Here is a 20,741-nt window from a genome sequence, read left to right as displayed (position 1 = left end):
GTCTTAATATCTGTGGTTCTGTTTGCAGCCTCCCGGGCTCCTCCCACACGTGTGGGAGACAAGGAACTTGTGTCATTGCCCCAAGGAGAGGAAGAAACGTTCCCCTGTTATAACATGGAACCGTTGTTAGAAGCCTTACCGGTAGGTTCATTGGTGTCTGGTCAACGCAAATGACCAACTCTTCTCTCCACCCTCCACACCCCTACCCCCCCCCCAAAAAAGGGAGAGAGACAGACCCTGATGTGTACTATTTGGTGTAAATGTTCCCACCACGGCTGATTCCATGTTACTCACATGACATCAATTCGATGCCAGAATTTCTGAAAATCTGACAATGGCTTTGGCTAGCTGGTTTGAATGGACTCCGGGACACCACCAGATTGTTGTGAAATGGTTCTGTTCTTATCTGTGCCACTCGATCAAGGCCAGTGTCCTGAACTTATAGCCTGTGTGATCCCCGCTCGGCCCATGCTTTTTTAATAATCAGCGGTCAAGGTTTTAAAATTCTTAATAATGTTTGAATAAGGGGCCTCACATTTTATCTTGCACAGAGCTCCACAAATTAACGTAGTCTGTCCTTTCCAGAGGACAAGATTCGGGTTCCTGTAGTGCCCGGCAGTAGAAGGGTGAGTACAGGGGAAACAAGGCGAGATTTGCAGTCTGTTTCCTAACAACGTGATCACGATCCTTGAGAGACACATATGACGGTCTTCCCTGGGATTTACGTTTCTTCTCAGCAGTTTTGGGCAGTTTTCTTTTGCTAACATCAGTTAGCCTCAAGGAAATTATCTTGGCCTTCGAATTTTTTTGTTGTTTTTAATTGTGGTAAAAGACAACATAAAATTTACCATCGTCATTGTTTTTAAGTGTGCAATTCAATACTGTTAAGTACATTTATGTTGTCGTATGACCAATATCCAGAACTCTGTCTCGCAAAATTGAACCGCTCTCTCTATTAAACAATAACTCCCCATCCCCGCCCCCCACCAGCCCCTGGGGAACAGCCTTCAACTTTTTATCTCTCTAAATTTGGCTACTCTGTTTACCTCGTAGGAGTGAATTCATACAGTATTTGTCTTCTTGTGATTGGCGTATTTCACTTCCTATAACGTCCTCATTATAGTTCATCCATGACAGAATTTTCTTCCTTTTTAAGGCGGACTCATATTTCATTGTGTGTCTGTGCTGTGTTTTGTTCATCCCTTTATCCTTCGCTGAACACGTGGGTTGCTTCCATCTTTTGGCTCTTGTGAATAATGCTGCTGTGGACATGCGCGTGCACATATCTCTTTGAGATCGTGCTCTCTGTTCTCGTGTGTACATACCTAGAAGTGGAATTGCTGGATCATATGGTAATTCTCTATGTCATTTTTTTAAAAAAGATTTTATATGTTTATTTGCCAGAGAGAGAGAGAGTCAGTGAGAGAGGGAACACAAGCAGGGGAAGCTGGAGAGGGAGAAGCAGGCTTCCTGCCGAGCAGGGAGCCCGATGTGGGGCTGGATCCCAGGACCCCCGGGATCACGACCTGAGCCGGAGGCAGACGCCTAATGAGGAAGCCACCCCGGGGCCCCTCTATTTGAGTTTTTGAGGAACCGCCATACCGTTTCTCACAGCAGCAGCATTTTTTCCCATTTCTGCCAGTAATGCATAAGAATTCCAGTTGCTCCACATCCTTGCCAACACGTGCTCTTCTTCTTTTAATGGTCGCCATCCTCGTGGGTGTGAGATGGTATCTCACGGTGGTTTTCATTTGCATTTCCTTAATGATTAGTGATGTTGAGCGGCTTTACGTGTGCTTGGTGACCATTTGTATTATCTTTCTTGGAGAAATGTGTGTTCAAGCCCTTCGCCAATTTTTTAATTGGGTGGTTTGTGGAAGTTTTCTTTTTTATTCTTTTTTTTTATGATTTTATTTATTTATTTGACAGACAAGAGATCACAAGTAGGCAGAGATAGGCAGAGAGAGAGGAGGAAGCAGGCTCCCTGCTAAGCAGAGAGCCTGATGTGGGGCTTGATCTCAGGACCCTGGGATCATGACCTGAGCTGAAGGCAGAGGCTTAACCCACTGAGCCACCTAGGTGCCCCTTTTTTATTCTTTAAAAAATTCTTTGATAGCCTTTTTATGTCTTCCATGATTTCATATTTTTACATTGACCATTTTTAACCTTTAAATTTGGAAATAATTTCAATCATATGGAAACGTTGAAAGAATGTGACTAAGGACACTATGTGTACAGTTTTACCAGATTTGCCTACCCGTTGTTGACTTTTACCCCATGTGCCTTAACCTTTGTGGTGCTTTCTCTTTCTCTGTCATCTATTTATGTAAACACATAATTTTTTTTCCAAACTTTTTGAGTAACTTGCCCACATCATGGCTTTTTACTGCTGAATACTTTCTGGCGTTATATCCTAAGAATAAGGATATTTTTGTACAAAACTGTAGTATAGTTCTTGATGCCAGGAAGGTTTACTTAATACAATATTTTCATCACATTCAGGTGCCATGTTCCAATTTTGTCTGTTATCCAGTAATATCCTTTGTAGCTTTTTCCCCCTCTAGTATGTAATTCATCTGGGATCATTATGGTATTATCATGTCTCTGTAGTCTCCCTTAATCTTAAACATTTATACAAATTTTCTTTATGACATTAACATTTTTGAAGAATACAGTCACCCCCACTACCATCTTTTATTTTTAAAAAATGGAATTTTCCTCATTTTTGGTGTGTGGTTTGCCCATGATTTGTTTCAAGCTATATATTCTCCCCAGGATATTACCTAAATGATGCACCCGTCTCATCTGGAGGCAGTGGTGTCCATCTGCCCCCCCTCCCCCATTTTGATTATTTGGTCAAGAAGTTGTCTGATTTCTTCTGTGTACGGTTAGTTTTTTATAGCTACTAATTTTCCCTTGCAACTAATAAGCAAGTGGTGGGGAGACATTTTGAGACCATACAAATATCCCACTCAGCATTAGGAATTTCTGCTAGATTGGGGCGCCTGGGTGGCTCAGTGGGTTAAGCCTCTGCATTCAGCTGGGGTCATGATCTCAGGGTCCTGGGATCGAGCCCCGCATCAGACTCTCTGCTTAGTGGGGAGCCTGCTTCCAATCCTGCTTGCCTTTCTGCCTTCTTGTGATCTCTGTCAAATAAATAAAATCTTTAAAAAAAAAAAAAGTCATTCTGCTAGATTGAGTATCCATTGGTGGTTCTGGTGTGAGTCAATATTTACCTTGGTGGTTGCAAAGCAATGATTTTCAAATTCTAGTATTTTCTCCACTTTATAAGAGCCCTCCTTTCTCCCCCAGAAGTTTTTATTCTGCTCATGAAATTTAATCCTTCTTCCCACCTATTTTTTCAACTAGTTTTGTGTATGCTCAGATACTTATGTGAGTGTAGAAAACACACACACGCATGCACGCACAGGACTTTGCTGTTTGCCTTAGAGATTCAGTCGTTTGTAAGGGTGTGGCTCAACCTTGGTATCTAAAATGCAGCTGTTTTGCTGACCTTGGACTCTGGCGTCAGCATGATGAAGGGAACTAGCCCACGTTGGAGCTGGGAGTGTTGGAGGTGCTGGGAGAGGCAGCACCTCACATTACAGACCTTTTCCTAGACTCTCGGGGTTGAAAGCTGTCTTAAAAATTATCTAGGCATTCCTGCCCCTGGATAAAATGGAACTTGGTGACTCATACCAAGTTTCACTTGCACCTGGCCGGTTTTCTTATGTAAAAGAGCACTGCCAACCATTGCATTTAATGAGGACATCACATCCCCTAATCGATGAATTTAACATTAAAAACCAAATCAGTGTATTTCAATAACATCTCCCAATTAATGACTTGAACATTAAAAAACCAAATCCCTATTTTTTTTTAAAGATTTTATTTATTTATTTGACACAGAGAGATCACAAGTAGGCAGAGAGAGAGGAAGGGAAGCAGGCCCCCTGCTGAGCAGAGAGCCCGATGCGGGACTTGATCCCAGGACCCTGAGATCATGACCTGAGTCGAAGGCAGCGGCTTAACCCACTGAGCCACCCAGGCGCCCCCAAATCACTATTTTTGCATGTGGCATAGGATCTTCTTGGGGAGGCACATCTCTCTGTTGAGACCTAACAGCAGCTTCCTTTTAAGGCTTTATTGGACCCTTATTATTTGTAAACAGTGGAAAGAAGCGTGAATGTGGCCAGGCCACAGGTCACTCCTTCCTCTCTGACACAGAGGTTTGGGGGTGTCAGCAGAAGGGGTGACATTGTCAGAGAAATTAGCCAGGCAGACCTTAAAGCTTGTCTCTCGCCCCTGTTCTGGCTGATTTTATGAGCACAAGGCAGGAGACAAATCCAGAAAACCTGGGACAGAACCTGGGGCGGCATCTGTGTTGCCCCGAATCCCAGAAAGTCCATTCAGGGCTTTCACAACCAAGTGGGCAAGGCCAGTAAGCAGCCTGTTTGGCCCCGGATGTGGCCGAGAGAAACTCTCGCATTTTTCAGGAAGGAAAACGCGGATTGGAGAAAGAATGGCCGGACGTGTTTTGGAAAGTGAAACTGAGTTTTTTTGCAGTTTTGTTCCTCAGAGTCAGGGGATTCTGGTATTGTGCAGTCTGGGAGGGAGATGTGCAGCTCTCCGGTCTGGCTTGAAGCTAAATTCCCCTCTTGCAGCCAAAAGCCCGGAGGGCTCCAGGAGGGAGGCAGCCTGAGAGACTTGGGGGTGACTTGCCGGTCACCTCAGACAGTCTCCTAGGGCTGCCCACCACACGGCCAGTGACAGCGTTGGCCCCTCCCCAGAGCACCTCTGGGGTTTCTGTTGCAGGCTGAGGGCAAGGGGCTTGGGGTGGAGTGGGTGGGGAAGATCACACACCAACGGTGAGGGCCCTCAGTGTGTTTCCATTTTGTATCTAATGATTGATTTTTTTTTAAAAAGATTTTATTTATTTATTTGACAGAGAGATTACAAGTAGGCAGAGAGGCAGGCGGTGGGGGGTGGGAAGCAGGCTCCCTGCTGAGCAGAGAGACTGATGCAGGGCTCGATCCTCAGGGGACCCTGAGATCATGACCCAGCCGAAGGCAAAGGCTTAACTCACTGAGCCAGATCGAGAACATGACATAGGACTTAGGGCAGAACTGTCAGGAGCCTAAACTCATAGGAGGCTACATTCTATTCCTGCCCCCCTTCCCCTCCCCAAGATTGCCTTTTGTTTTTTTAAGTTATCTTACTGTTACTTCTGAAAAAAAACAAAAACAAAAACAAAACAAAACAAAACCAACCATGTCTCCCCTTCCTTAGCCCATGAAAATACTATTCCTTGCTTCACTTTCTTCACATGATAGTCTCTCCTGCTCCACTGTGCGGATGGACCACAGCTCTCTCCTGCACTTTCTACTGCTGGACATTCGGCTTCTCTCTAGTCTTTAGTTGTTCCAAATACTGCAGTGAATAAATATCCTTGTGCATGTGCCGTACATCGTATTTTGGGCACCGTGTCTTTGTGAACCCCCTCCTTTGAAAGCAAGAGCATCAACTCTCTTTTTGTCACCCGCTGCTGACCTTTTCTGGGGCTGGGGATAAGGTATTCTTCCTTCTCTGCATCGAGTCCGGCTTTGAGGCCTTCGTCCTAGCTGTAGATTTCCTGCGTCTCATTCATTTCCTGTTTTCCTGAACAGAAGGGTTCCCGGCAAGATCAGCCTTCAAAGAGTAATGGTAGGTGTTTCTAATACACTTCACGAAAGTTGGATCAGAATGGCAGGAATAGAAACATCCGATATATACCAAGCAATGTGAGGTGACTTGGGAGAGAGTTAACAAATGAGTCGAGGAATCATTTCTTAAGTCAATTCAGGCTTTTCTGCGGAGGATGGGGTGGGGGCAGGGTGGTTTGGGGTCTGAGACCTTGCGCAATAACATCTGGGGAATGCAGGCGATTGCTCTCCGTCCACCCCTCACAGTGAACTCACCCTCTGGAATGAGGGATGGAAAACCCTACTAGGGCTGAGACCCACAGGCCCGCATGACAGAGCAGGATGCTGACTCCGTGGAAACATCTGGCATGTGGCTCCAGATGCTGCTTTGTGTTTTTCAGAGGGAGAGAGGTCCTTGGTGTCTTTAGTGCCTTGAATCCTTGCCCCAAAACCATGATCTCAGGGAAGATATTCCAGAATCGGCTACAGGGATGAATGGCTTATGAACAGGTTTTTGGTGTAGTCTCTCTGTGATATGTACTGATGATCAGAGGCAATTTTTTATTTTGTTTTATTTTATTTTTTCTGGAAATGTAAACTTCAGAGTCCAAACCCTTGGCTTTCCTAGGAATCTCTGCTTTCTGCCTAAGCAGGAGATTGCATGGTACAGTCTCGATGGGAGTTACCATTACTGAGAACTTGTCATGTGCCAGCCCTGATAAGAACTTTCTAGGGCTTACCTCATTGAATCCTTTAGTCCCCTGGAGACAGGTCCCATGGTGATTATCGCTTAATGATGAGGAAGTGGAGACTCAAGAGGTCTAGTACTTTCCTCAAAGGTCCTACAACTGGAAAGGACTGAAGCTGGGGTCTGACCCCAGCAGTCTGACTCCAAGGCTCCCCGCTCCGAAGACCCAGCTCTCCCTCTGTCTAGCTCCAGGAGGTCAGACAATGGCGTCCCTTCTCTGAAAAGTGAAAGTTTCTTTCAGTTTTGCAATTCTGTGGTTTGGAAGTTGGGATATCCCTGGAGTATTACCTTCTCCTAATGTGAGGAGGAGTTCATAGGTGCTCTGTACAAGCACAGGTTGGCTCCCTTCTGGTGTGTTCTATGGTTCAGGTAAACTGAATTCATGCAGCCTGAGCTGTGCACCGAGGACTGACCCTCAACTGTAGTTAATAACTAACCCTGGCCCCAGAGGACGGGGCAGAGCTTGCTGGATTCTACTCAAAACTTGCAGGGTGTGGGAGAAGAAAAGCTTCAAGTTTCATTTTCCTGTCCTGTCATGTGACAACCCGTCACTGGCCTCATCTCTTGGGTGGATTCTTATTTAGAGGAACCAAGGAGGTTCCAGGAACACTTCAAAACAGTGCAATGCTTAGCCAGTGCCCAAGATGTGACTCTATTAATCCCTGGGCTGTGGACTGATTTTCGAGCTGCCCAGACTGGGTCTCTGCACTTCCCTTGCCTCCCCTCTTTCTGAACTTCTTGGTGTTCGAGCAGCTTCTCGGTATCCATGCTGTCGTCCACCCAAACTTTCGACTGGAAACACTTGAGTGGATTCATGGGATCTCGACTCCCAGCCCATCCTCTGTCAGGAAATCTAAATGTTTGGGGACAGATATTTGAAGAGTCTGAGAACTTCCCTTTCCAGGCGACAGAGCAACCTGGTCTCCACGGAGATGTTGGGAGCATCTGCCAACGCTCTCCCTTCTGAAACAGAGGTTTTAGAGGGTTTCTTTGGGTCTTCTCTACCCGAGGGTCCATCCCTTAATGACTCTGAGGGCTCAGGGCTGTGCCCGTCACTGTTCTTCCTGTCTTTGTGAGTTCACCTTTGGCCGCGGAGGCAGTGCTGTCACCATCACAGCCCCATAGAGCCTTTGAATTACTTCCGGGTGGAATTTTCTTTTCTGTCGACTGAAGCTGATTCTTTTCTGCTTGGATCAGAGACATGCCATGTTTTTAGGAGATCATGTTAGCGGCACAGAGCCCCCCCACCCCCCCGAAGCCTGCTCAGCTTATCTGTCGTCACAGGCTGTTAAGTGGACAGCCTTCGAACATCATGGCGTGTATTCCCAACTTCTCACTGTGATCTCTCCCTTTTCAGAGGAGTCAGACTACTCCAGGATCTTAGCAGTGGGACAAGCGATAAGCATCTGATAGATTTGTTATCTCGTTAGATCCTTACTTACTCTTTCTTCACTTGGCTGATCCGGAAAGGAAGATGTTTTGCATAAGCTCTTGATTTGCCAAAGTTAAAACACATATTCTGTTATTTGACGTGCTAGTTGACAGTCTGGGGTCAAACCAAATGAAGTCTGAATTTTAATCAGTATCTGGCATTCTCCCTTAGACTTACGTGATTAATTCCAGGCCAGGATCAGAACCCTGGAGAATGCTCAGCCTTTGGTACTGATAGTTGGCTTGGCTGGTTAGAAACATGGAACCCTTAAAATGCGGATTTCCTAATAAGCGGTTCTGTCTCTTCTTCTTTCAAGGAGACAGGTGTGTACAGGATGAATCGGAAACATAGAGGCCACTGTGTGGTTGTCAATAACCACACATTTACCTCAATGGACGACAGACCAGGGACTGATAAAGACGCTGGTAAGAACCTCTGGAATAGTTTATCAAATGCAAGTTGGGGATCTTACAATCACTTTTTTATTTTCACATTTTCATTCTGTACTTTTAATCTTCCATTTAAATGTAAGGGTGATATTATAAATATTGTAAATGTCTCTGGCCTCTTGTATGTCCCTGGTGCCATAGTTCACCTGGGCTGCACTAACGAAATACCATAAATGAGATGGCTTATAAACAATGAACACTTATTTCTAACAGTTCTGGAGGCTGGGAAGTCCAAGATCAAGGCTCTGACATTTTGATGCCCGGTGAGAGCCTGCTTCATAGATGGCAGTCTTTGTGCTGCAACCTCACTTGGCAAGAAGGGGTGAGAGAGCTTTCTGGAGTCTTCCTGTGGGCTCTACCTTCACAACCTCATCACCTCCCAAAAGCCCTGCTTCCTCATCCCCTAACCTTGGGGGTTAGGCTTTGAACCTATGAATTTTGGGGGACACAGACTTTTTGTCATTTAAATCTTAGGTAATTAACATACCGTGCAGTATTGGTTTCTGGAGTAGAATTTAGTGGTTCATCACTTACATACAACACCTGGTGCTCAGGGGCACCTGAGTGGCTCAGTTGGTTAAGCGACTGCCTTTGGCTCAGGTTGTGATCCCGGGGTCCCAGGACGGAGTCTCGAATCAGGCTCCCAGCTCAGTAGGGAGTCCGCTTCTCCCTCTGACCTTCTCCCCTCTCATGCTCTCTCACTCAAATAAATAAATGAATAAAATCTTTAAAAACAAAACCAAAAAAACCCCACCCAGTGCTCACCATAACAAATGCCCTCCCATCTCCCATCTCCCCATCCCCCGCCCACCTCCTTCCGCCAACCCTCAGTTTATTCTCTGTGTTAAGAGTCTCCTATGGCTTGTTGGCTTGTTTCCCTCTCTCCTTTTTGTCTTTTCTCCCTTCCCTTATGTTCATCTGCTTTCTTTCTTAAATTCCACCTATGCGTGAGATCAAATGGTATTTATCTTTCTCTGACTGTCTTCACTTAGTATCATACCCTCTAGCTCCATCCGTGTTTTTGCAAATGGCAAGATTTCATTCTTTTTGATGGCTGAGCAATTTTCCATTGCGGGTATATATGGGCGCATGTGCGCGCACCCCCCCTCCCCACATCTTTGTTATCCATTCTTCAGCTGATGGACGTTTGGATTCTCTCTATAGTTTGGCTATAGTTGATAACGCTGCTATGAACATTGGGGTACATGTATCTCTTTGAATCTGTATTTTTGTCTCCTTTGGGTAAATACCCAGTAGTGCAATTGCTGGATCATAGGGTGGCCTTATTTATTTATTTATTTATTTGAGAGAGCGAGAGCGCGAGAGAGAGTAGGAGCAGGGGAAGGGATAGAGAGAGAAGCAGACTCCCTGCTGAGCAGAGAATCCAATGTGGGACTCTGATTCCAGGACCCTGGGATCAAGACCTGAGCCGAAGACAGATGCTTAACCGACTGAGCCCCCCCAGGCGACCCAGGGTAGTTCTATTTCTAACATTTTGAGGGAGCTCCATGCTGTTCTGCAGAGTGGCTGCCCGGTTTGCGTCCCCACCAGCAGGGTAGGAGGGTTCCCCGTTCTCTGCATCCTTGCCAGCACGTCTTTTTCTTGTGTTTTAGCCATTTTGACAGGTGCGAGATCGTATCTCAGTGTGGTTTCAATTTCTATTTCCCTGATGCTGAGCGATGTTGAGCATCTTTAAATGGGCTACAAACATCTGGACCATAGCAGGGGTGTCACCAACCTGCTGAAAGACACAAGAGTCCCTGACCACGTAGGACTCCATGGCTGGGGGGAAAGCATGGTGTGTCTGCTGGAGAAAACCTTTTTGAGCCCTGGCTCCTCCACGAACCCCTTGGTGACTGTGGGAGAATCCCGGGCCTTGGCTTCCTTATCTGGGACATAGGGTGAAACCCGTGCTTCTGCTTACTCTCAGGACCATTGCAGTAGCCCCATGGGTACTATAAAGAGGCAGATGGTAAGTTGTAAAATTTTACTCTTATGGAAACAAAAAACTCCAAGCTTCAGGCTCTTTGCTGTGCAGTTTTATAAAATTACCCACATTGTTTTGTCCCTTCGTTTTATTTCATTCCACTCGATTTCATTTCATCATTTCCCCTTTCTCTCCTCTTTTTTTTTTTTTTACAGAGCACTTGAAGCATGTGTTTGAGTGGCTTGGGTTCAGCGTATGTGTGTATGACAATGTGACCAAAGGACGTCTGGACGAGGTTCTGCAGGAATACAAGTGCCATCCAGGCCATGCTGACGGAGACTGCTTTGTGTTCTGTGTTCTGAGCCATGGGGAATACGGAGCTGTCTACTCTTCGGATGAGATCCTCGTTCCCATTCAGGAGATCACGTCTCACTTCACAGCCCAGAAATGTCCCAGTCTGGCTCATAAGCCCAAACTCTTTTTCATCCAGGCCTGCCAGGGGGAAGAGATACAACCTCCTGTGTACATTGAAGCAGATGCTGTAAATCCTGAGCATGTGGCCCCTTCCCTTCGGAAGAGTATTCCCAATGAGGCGGACTTTCTTCTTGGCCTGGCCACTGTCCCTGGCTACCTGGCCCTTCGGCATGTGGTGGATGGCAGCTGGTATATCCAGTCTCTGTGTCATCATCTGAAGAGCTTGGTCCCAAGGTGAGAGTTCGGAGTTGTTCCATCCACTTACCTCTTTATCTGTCCATTCGTCTGTCTATTCACACACCCACCCATGCAGCCATCTGTCTGTCCATCCATTGATCCACTCATCATCCATCATCCATTCATCCATCTGTCCATCCATTCATCCATGCGTCCATCCAAACATCTGTCCATCCAACAAACCTGGCTTGAGCACCAGCATATAACTGGAAAGGAAGATACAGAATTTAAAAAAAATAAATAAATAAGATAAAAAATACAGTCCCTGCCCTCAAGTTGCTCACGGTCTAGAGGGATAGAAAGAATAAATGGGGGGAAGAGCCTTCCCTGTGGCCAATGCACATTCTAAAGCATAGGTGTTACCGGGACACACAGAACTAGGACCTCACCCAGATTTGAAGGATCAGGGAAAGCTTCTAGAGATGACAGGTACCTAACTGGGATGAGAGGCATGCTGGGCAGAGGGAACAGTGTGAGTAAAAGCAGGAGGGTCTTTCATTTGTTCGTTTGTGAGTGACTCATCTCTACTGAGTGCCTCCGTGTCGCCTTCTGCATTATAATACCTTTGATCTGCCGCCACTCTGACAGCTTTCCTTCTGGGTCTGCCCCGTGTTTCCTACCTGCTACTGTGGAAATGGACCTTCACCGTGGTTTAGCACCTGGACCCTATTCTCTCTCTCTATAGTACTTGGCAGCTTAAGCTGTCCCTGGAAGCTGCTTTGTTGCAGCATGCCACACATCCCGGCCTCGTGTGGCCCTTGGAGCTCATACTCAGTATGCCTAGTCCTGCGTTGATCTGCTCGACCCTCCTCCCCAGCAGCCTCCTGCTCCTGAATCTCTATTTCTAGGAACGGTCACTGTGCTCTTTTGGGAATTTGGAACTAGAAACTCAGAATTGGAATCTTTTTTTTCTTTAATATTTTATTTATTTATTTGACAGAGATCACAAGTAGGCAGAGAGGCAGGCATAGAGAGAGGGGGAAGCAGGCTCCCCGCTGAGCAGAGAGCCCAATGTGGGGCTCGATCCCAGGACCCTGAGATCATGACCCGAGCCGAAGGCAGAGGCTTAACCCACTGAGCCACCCAGGCGCCCCTCAGAATTGGAATCTTGACTCACCTTTAGTTTTTCTTTCTTCTTTGCTCTTCCCTCCATCCCCACCATAGTCACTGAAGACCAATGTCCTGTGACTTCAGGGACAGGGCAGTATTTATCAAGGTCTTACTATATGCCTACTCTACTGGGTACTGAGCTAGGAACTTGGGGTACGGTTATGAACGAGGGAGACAGACTCTCTTCATGGAGCTTACTGTCTGCTGAGAGGAACAGAGATAATGAAAACCTAAGTGAGGGAGGGGCCCCTGGGTGGCTCAGTGGGTAAAGCAACCGACTCTTGGTCTCAGCTCAGGTCGTGATTTCAGGGTCATGGGATGGAGCCCCGTGCTGGGCTCCGTGCTGAGTGGGGAGTCTGCTTCAGACTCTCTCTCCTTCTGCCCCTTCCTCTCTTTTCTCTCTCAAATAAATAAAAGAAAAATTCTTAAAAAAAAAAAAGGAAGGCAATGACTATTTAAATTAATAAGATAACTTCAGGAAGGGATATCTGCTGTGGAGAAAGCAGAGAAGATAAGATGGAGAATGGAGTAGCGAGCTTCTTGAGCAAGGCTGCTTTTTAAAAAAATTTTTAATTTTTTTTTATAAACATATAATATATTTTAATCCCCAGGGGTACAGGTCTGTGAATTGCCACTTCACAGCGATTCACCACAGCACATACCCTCCCCAATGTCCATAACTCCACCCCCTTCTCCCAAACCCCCTCCCCCCAGCAACCCTCAGTTTGTTTTGTGAGATTAAGAGTCACTTATGGTTTGTCTCCCTCCCAATCCCATCTTGTTTCATTGATTCTTCTCCTACCCACTTAAGCCCCCATGTTGCATCACCACTTCCTCATATCAGGGAGATCATATGATAGTTGTCTTTCTCTGTTGAGCAAGGCTTCTTGGTAGAGGTGATCTTTTTTTTTTTTTTTTTTTAAGATTTTATTTATTGATTTGACAGAGATCACAATAATCACAGGCAGAGAGGCAGGAAGGGAAGCAGGCTCCCCGCTGAGCAGAGAGCCTGATGCGGGGCTCTATCCCAGGACCCTGGGATCATGACCCGAGCCGAAGGCAGAGGCTTTAACCCTCTGAGCCACCCAGGCACCCCGGTAGAGGTGATCTTGTAAGTGAGACCGAGTGACAGGAAGGAGTCAGCCGCAGAACGAGTCAGGGAGGGGGGCCCAGCTGGTGGGAGACAGGATGTGAGGACTGAGAACAGGGCAGGGCCTGCATTCCCACCTGAAAGTAGCGATTGTGCGAGAAGTAGTAATAATACTAATGACAGTAAAAAGGATGGTCAGTGGCGTATTGTGGCCAGGGTTCTATGTGCTGGAAATCACCTCGTTTCTTCTCATGCAGCACCTAAAATGGGTCCTGTCAGAGTCCGTAGTTTAGAGCTGGGAACACTGAGGCACGGGGAATGTAGCGTGAGGTAAGCCGCCTTGCCTGCAGCCGCGCAGTCACCAAGGGATGGAGCCATGATTCACCCCTGAGCTCTATCTCCAGAGCCTGTGCTTTGCTTCCAGGGATACGAATGGCCCAGCCCTGGAACATTTTGGGAAACGCTAAATATCCTACAAGCCCAGGCTCAAAAGCCACCTCCTCTGGGGTGTCTCCTCCTCCCAGCAGGAAGTGGGCCTTTTCCTCTGAACTTGCAGTGGAACTTTTAAAAAAGATTTTATTTATTTATTTGTGTGTGTGGGGTGGGGCATGAACAGAGGGAGGGGCAGAGGGAGAAGGAGAGAGAAATCTAAGCAGACTCCCCACTGAGCAGGTAGCCCAATGGGGGACGCGATCCTGGGGCCCTGGGATCATGACCTGAGCCAAAGGCAGACGTTTAACCGACTGAGCCACCCAGGCCCCCCCAGAGAGGGCATTCTTAATAGTGGGGTCTCTCTCTATCACCCGCCTATCCATCCTTATGTCTGTCTGTCTATCTATCTATCTATCTTTCTAACATCTATCTACGTATCATCTCTCTCTATATATATCCACCAGCTTGGAGGAGATGTGTGGAAGAATACATATAACTATATACAGACTTCCTCTGTGGACCAAGTGCCTTAAAATGTAGTGTGTGAGGCACCTGGCTGGCTCAGTGAGAGGTACATGAGACTCTTGATCTCAAGGCCGTGAGTTCAACCCCCTCATTGGGTGTAGATTGCTGAAGAAAAAGAGAGACAAGAAAAAAAGGGCGCCTGAGTGACTCGGTCGGTAAAACATCTGCCTTTGACTCAAGTCATGATCCCAGGGTCCTGGGATCGAGCCCCACGTTGGGCTCCATACTCAGCAGAGAGCCTGCTTCTCCCTCTCCCTCTGCCTGTCGCTCCCCTGCGTGTGCTCTCCCTCTCTCTTTCTCCCTCTCCTTGCTTTCTCTCATAAATAAATAAAATCTTAAAGTATGAAAATGCAAGATGTGACTGTGATAGTGTTCTTAAATACTAAATGTAGAGCCGAAAACGTCATATAATTTAGCATTTCTTTTTTCAACGTTGAAATAGGCATTGCTTTATATGTGGCAGGATGCCGGTTAGAATCTTGCCCTGTTAAGCTAGGAAGAAGCCCCATGCTTTAGGGTTCTTTCTAGGACCTTCCTAGGATGTGATTTCTCCTGATTGCAAATATTTTTTCCTTATCTGCCTGCAGAAATGAAGATATCTTGTCCATCCTCACCGCTGTCAACCGTGATGTGAGTCAAAAAGCAGACAGTAAAGGAAAATGGAAACAGATGCCCCAACCGGCCTTCACCCTACGGAAGAAGCTAGTATTCCCTGTGCCTCCGGAAAGACTTTAGTAAGAGAGAGTTCCCGTTGGCTCTTCGACTTGAAAGGAAGCTTGGGTCAGCCATTCCAGCCTCCTGCCCCTCACAGGAATCTGTGACAGACGGTGAGCTGACCTCTGTCTGTCATTCTAATAACTGGAAATACCCTATTTTCTGACGCGCCAAATTCTTTCTTTTCTTTTTTCTTTTTGACAAGCCTGAATGTTAGAACACTTTCTTTCTTGAAGCTTCGTATGGTAGTCTTGGGTTTAGTTGTGTGCCCTGAGAGAAGGCAGCTCGGCCTTGGTTTGTGCATCCGTGAGGGAAAAGGTGGAACCAGGTACATTTTAAGATTCCTTTGAGCTCCAAGAACCACTGTCCTTAGCCTTAGCTGAGCTCGGTTACTATCTACATGACACCTCTCTGCATGGCCTTGTTTTGGACCCTGGATTATGGTAGAGAGCACGCACGGCTCTCCCCTTCCTAAGGCTCCTCTCCCGCACACCTGCCCAGGTGGAAATTTGGCCTGTACGATGCCCGTTTTCTGCTTTAGTGTAAGGAAGGTGTTCCTGCACGAGCTGTTGCCCTCGGCGTGGGTACAGGTTCGGCTCCAGAGTGCTGACCGCCTGAATGAAGAGACACACACTCGACCACTCTGGGAGCAGAGACTCTACAGCGTGAGGTTAATCCCATGTTGGGCAGAATGTCTCGGATGCCAATGACAGAACCTTCACGTCAAACCGACTAAAGCAAAGAAGGGGATGGGTTCGTCTCATTCGTCAAAAAACACACAGATGCGTGGTGCCAGCTTCCTGTGAGGCTTGAATCTGGACTCAGTCTGCACTATCTTGGCCGGGGTGTCTTGGTGGCTGCGCTGGGCTGACTGCGGTCAACGGCCCCTCCTCGTCACCCACGTGCTCTGTTCCTCTGGCCCAAAGGATGGAGGAGAGCAGCAGCCTGATGGTCCAAAGCTGTCCACGGGGGCTGTCATTCTCTCCTCAGTCAGAGACTTGTCTGGCTCTGCCTTGGGGCGTGTGGTTCTACTTAGAAGCCCTGATATTTTTTACATTAAGGTGTTGAATATCTTTATTTATGTGAACTTTTCTTTTCTTTTTCAATTTCAAGAGGAATTTCTTTTGCAGCTCCTGAAGGAGGGAGGGTGAATGTCCTCTCCGTAAGGCCTTTATTTCCAGACGAAGTTGGGGCCTCAGGAGGCCAAAGAGATCCACTACCGTCCCTGTTACTGTTTACAGGATCTGATTTCCCACTGGAGGGAACTGGGATGTCATGGGACCCAGCAGGGCTTTAGGGATGTTTCCTTGGATATGCAGAGGTTCGTGAAAGCTGTCAGGGAATGAGGACACATCACTCTCAGTGATGCCCGATTTTGTAGTGAATCCTGTGGAAGTCGCATTAATTTGTGGGGTATTTTCTGGGAGAAATAGTCACATAAGTTTTTCATACTTGTAATGACATGGACGGAGCAAATCATTACATGGATTTGAATGTAGCTTCGCCATGGAAAGGAGCCCAAATCAGATCAGAATGATCTTCCAGAACCAGTGTTCATACAAGTCAGAACTAACCGCTGGTGATTAATCTTTGCCCAGTTGAATAGATGCAGTTTTTAGCCATTTCATAAAACTCCACGAGTGAAGGATGGTGTGGTTCAAAACAAAAAGCCAAGAATCCGGACAGGGAAGCCTGGGGTTTCCCTTTGGTCTTGTGACCCCCTTGCTCGGAGACACTAAATCCAGCTGGTTTTTCGAGCCTTATCTATGAAGTAGAGACAAATGACCTACTTAAGATAGGGATTTAGGAGAATATATAATATATGTATATTATAATAAATATATTATGTATCTCTCCACTTATGTGCAGTTGGCGTGAGGTACATAGAAGACCTTCAGGTGACAGTAACATGAATGGAAACAGCAGAATCTGAATTCCTTTACGTCTAATTTCAGCTGAATCGTTGCAACAAGTCACTCTAGCGATCCCCACTGAGGTCCTCTGAGGGAAACACTGGTTCTGCCCTCACTGATTCAGTGTCCCCAGCAGCAACAGGCCAGCTCTTGGCTCTGACCTCAGCTGGGAAAAACACCACTAAGGAACTCTCCTTCAGCAGCGACATTTGGGGTTTGATGCTGAGGTCCCCCTGGTCCCGTGGGTCTATTCCATATTTCTGTTGTGCTGGATCTTAGAGCCTAATGCAAGGTTAAATTCAGCCCACAAGTTGCTTTTCAGAGCTCTCCGGCAAGCCCTTGAGGAGTCACTAGACGTTGATGACCGCAAATCAGATGGGCAGATGCGGACACCAGGAGTACCCCCACCCTTCAGGCGTTTCTCCTAAATGGAGTGTGTACACACTTGACCCTTGTATGTGTGTGTGTGTGTGTCTGTGTGTCGTGTGTCTGGGGATTTAGAGCGAAACACAGGAGGGAATCTGGTCCCAGGTACATGGCAGTGGCTATAGACACAGTCTGCCCAGACATGGACGAATGAAATGCGCAGACTGAGTGAGGTCTTCGTACATTTTGCCTTGTTGTGATCACCCTACGAGTGCTATAATTATTTTTTTCTCTCTTTTCTGTTTTTTTTTTTTTCCCTTTCTCTCAAAAGTTTGGCTTCGACCAAACCAGATGAAGAACTTTCCAGATGTGGAAACTTTTTATAGAATCTTATGCAAGTGTTAGTTATTTAATAGTACTACCACTGGTGTTTATTATCAGAGATACTCGTCACCACAGCATCCTCTTGGCCTTTGCTGTGGGGCCTCACCATGCTCGTGGGCCTGTTTGATATCACCAGGGCTCCCCTTAGCCAGGGCTCAGGTAGTGCAAACAGGCAGCAGGTACAATGTGGTTACTGATCGTCAGAGCAGACACTGACCAGTATAACACTACGGGGGGTACCACTGAACAGCAGCCCTTCCAACGACCTGGTCTCCATGGTGGGAGACCAAATGAGAAGTTGACCTCGTTTTGTAGGTCACTTTTGTGCCATACTTGAGTCCTAAAATCTTCCTGGACCGATACCTTCTGAGTGAGTTAGTCATGTTCTTAGCCTGGAATTCTCAGGTCCTTGGAGGTTTGTGGATTTATTCTCAGGGTCTATGAGCCTTCCACCTGCCGTTTGAAATGCTCTAATTTCTTTTTGGTGATAATCTTCAGTTACTAGGTGGATCCTATCTCTTCTGTATGATCACTTTGTATTTTAGCACGGACAAATAACTTTTGTGCCCGCATCCCAGTGCCCCCAGAAACTGATGAACTCTACCTTCAACTCTCTAATGTATCATAGACTAGGGTTCAGGGCCAAAGGTCCTCAGACCTGTTGGCAGGTACCAGTAGTTAATCTGTCTGGAACAAGCTCCAGTCTATCTTCTCAAGCCATGACAGACACCTAGTCCACCATCCCTCTGACCCTGCTTAACTCAGTGGAGGGAACTCACACTACACGCAAAGCCATGGCTTTGGGAGTTTGGAAGGACCCTTGCTAGAGAACCCACGGTCCAGGCTTCGGTGTCAAATGGAAGGACTTGGAATCGTGTTTATCTCCTGTTTTGCATCCTTGCCATCTGGTTTCACTGTGAGACCAGCCCTCATTGTCCTTTTCCCTATGTGATTTGAACCTGCTTACAACCTACTTAACAATCTTCCAATAAAGCACATGCTGCTTGTGACGAGTTCCTTTGTTTCTGGTAGGGTCTGGCTCTCCTCACAAGTCTGTAGTTTGCCTTTAAGGATGTGGTAAGAATATCACATTTGTGGGCAAGACACATTTGTATCTTTCAACAGCAGCTACATTTCTGAAAATGAAATCCTTTTTTAAAAGTAGGAGGAGAAATTCCTTGTTTAGAGAAAGACTGATTTGCCAGTATAAACAACCACTTTGTAACATAACTTTTGCATATGTGAATTTTTAAAAGGATTTTTCCTCTGTTGAAATTTTGAAATCATATGAATTTTTACTCTTTAAATCTATTTTTGTACAAGTGATATCTTTACATTGCCCAAAGAGAATACAAAAGAGGTTTTCAGGATAACTTTTGCCTGCATTTCTGTCCACCAAATGCCCACTGCTCCCACCTCTGAATCCCAGAGATAACTGAAAGGATTTCTTAATGCAGATGCAAATACAGCACATACAAATACATGTGTATTTTAAAGTAAGCATTTCTTGAAACAAAGCACATACACTGTGAAACTCAGATCTCTCATTTGGTCTCATTTTAAATGATTCTGTGAGATGCCTGGAAATATTTGTACAACCCTACTACAATGGGAATAACTGTGAGGTTTGTGAATGGTTCCTTGTAAATAGTAGTAATTGTGTGGCCAATAAATAAAGGGATTTGTTTTCCTTTTTACCTTTGAGTAGTATCTTTGATTCATACATTGGTAGTAACATATGCGCATTGTGGAGTATTTGGAAAGCAGAAGAACACTCAAAGAAGAGTTAATTCATTTATGATTCCATTTTGGCGTACACTTTCCCATGATCTCACTCTGCATTTGTCCTCGAGCTTCCCCACCACCTTTCAATCAGCCACCACCATGTCCTTCCAGTGCTGCATCCAGTAAACCCTGTCATTACCAGTATCTGTACCTCCACCCACAACCTCAGCTGCAGACATTTTTCATAGCTACCTGCTGCCATTCCATCTCACTTTTTTAAAAAGATTTTATTTATTATTTATTTGATAGACAGAGATCACAAGTAGGCAGAAAAGCAGGCAGAGAGAGAGGAGGAATCAGGCTCCCTGCTGAGCAGAGACCCCCACGTGGGGCTCGATCCCAGGACCCTGAGATCATGACCTGAGCTGAAGGCAGAGGCTTTAACCACTGAGCCACCTAGGCGCCCTCCCCCCCCATCTCACTTTCTCTAGGACCCTGCCCCCAACAGTCTTCAGGGCCCCTGGGACCTCTGTTAGTCCATCGATCCTATCTGCCATTTCTCCAATGTCAACACCACCGCTCACTACTTCCCTTCCTCTTTATCCATCCAAGTCCTCATTCAACTCATTTCAACTCTGTCACACCCACCTTGACACCCTTGCCTTTCCTGCAATCCTCCTCGTGGGCCCGGATCCAAGCTCTGGGTGATCTCATATGCCTGCTTACCCCCAGTTTGTGCTAGAATTCCTGGTTGAGGTTGATGTAAAAAATGTAAGTGTTGCAGACCGGTTTCATTGAAAACCAATGACCATAGACTTCAAACAGGCTTTCGGTGGTTCTCAGCAATCCTGTAACATTTCCTGGTTATGTCCCCCTCTGCTTCCTCCGTCTCTTTGACACTTTCTTTAGAGGAATTTTCAGACCTCTGTCACCCTCCATTCACCTCACTTTACGTTGACGGTCTCAGTGGCTTCACTAAGGGAGATAATCTTTTTTTTTTTTTTTTTAAATTTGACAGAGAGAGAGAGAGATCACAAGTAGGCGGGGGCGGGGGGTGGGGAGCAGACTTCCTGCTGAGCAGAGAGCCTGATGCGGGGCTCGATCCCAGGACCTGAGATCATGACTGAGCTGACAGCAGAGGCTTAACCCACTGAGCCACTCAGGCGCCCCATAAGGGAGGGAATCTGATAGGAGTCCACCTTCCACCACCGAGCTTTGGATCGCACCCTGACCCTGTTTGCTGCCTGCTCCCCTGTCAACAGCGGCTGCACAGTCCAGTCTGTGCCTCTCCCAAGAGTCCGTGTTTCTGTCACGTGCAGGACTGTCGCACCCCGCTCACTCGAGGACGCCACTCTCGGAGGCCTTCCTCCCTTTCCTGCTCTATCAACTCTCCCTTCTTGCCCAAATCCTTCCCCTCAGCGCCCAAAATATGCTGGAGCTTCTCTTCCTTCAGAGCCAAAATGAAAACAGAACCAAAACCCCTGAATCGTGCAGATCTCGTGTCACGTGCTCAGAATCAGACCCGGAGCGGAGC

At 46.6% G+C, this 20,741-nt stretch overlaps 1 protein-coding gene across 1 annotated transcript; it reads left to right on the top strand.

Annotated features, from left to right (window-relative positions):
* On the top strand, window positions 1–19,179 carry CASP10 (caspase 10). Its single transcript, XM_082688946.1, has 4 exons — window positions 1–141; window positions 8,178–8,286; window positions 10,453–10,945; window positions 14,693–19,179. Exons 1-4 carry the CDS (start codon window positions 115–117, stop codon window positions 14,838–14,840), a joined length of 777 nt encoding a protein of 258 aa, XP_082545072.1. The 5' UTR covers window positions 1–114; the 3' UTR covers window positions 14,841–19,179.
* The last annotated feature ends 1,562 nt before the right edge of the window (window positions 19,180–20,741 follow it).

Source organism: Mustela nivalis, assembly GCF_964662115.1.
Source record: "Mustela nivalis genome assembly, chromosome: 11".
Lineage (NCBI taxonomy): Eukaryota > Metazoa > Chordata > Mammalia > Carnivora > Mustelidae > Mustela > Mustela nivalis.
Note: the sequence above shows the minus strand (reverse complement) of the source record. Positions and strands in the feature narration are given on the sequence as shown.

Excerpts from the sequence above, each read along its gene's own strand:
- CASP10 (XM_082688946.1), top strand. The coding sequence starts at position 115 with ATGGAACCGTTGTTAGAAGCCTTACCG. Across the intron at positions 142-8,177 it reads CGTTGTTAGAAGCCTTACCG|GAGACAGGTGTGTACAGGAT; the intron begins GTAGGTTCATTG and ends TCTTCTTTCAAG. Across the intron at positions 10,946-14,692 it reads CTGAAGAGCTTGGTCCCAAG|AAATGAAGATATCTTGTCCA; the intron begins GTGAGAGTTCGG and ends ATCTGCCTGCAG.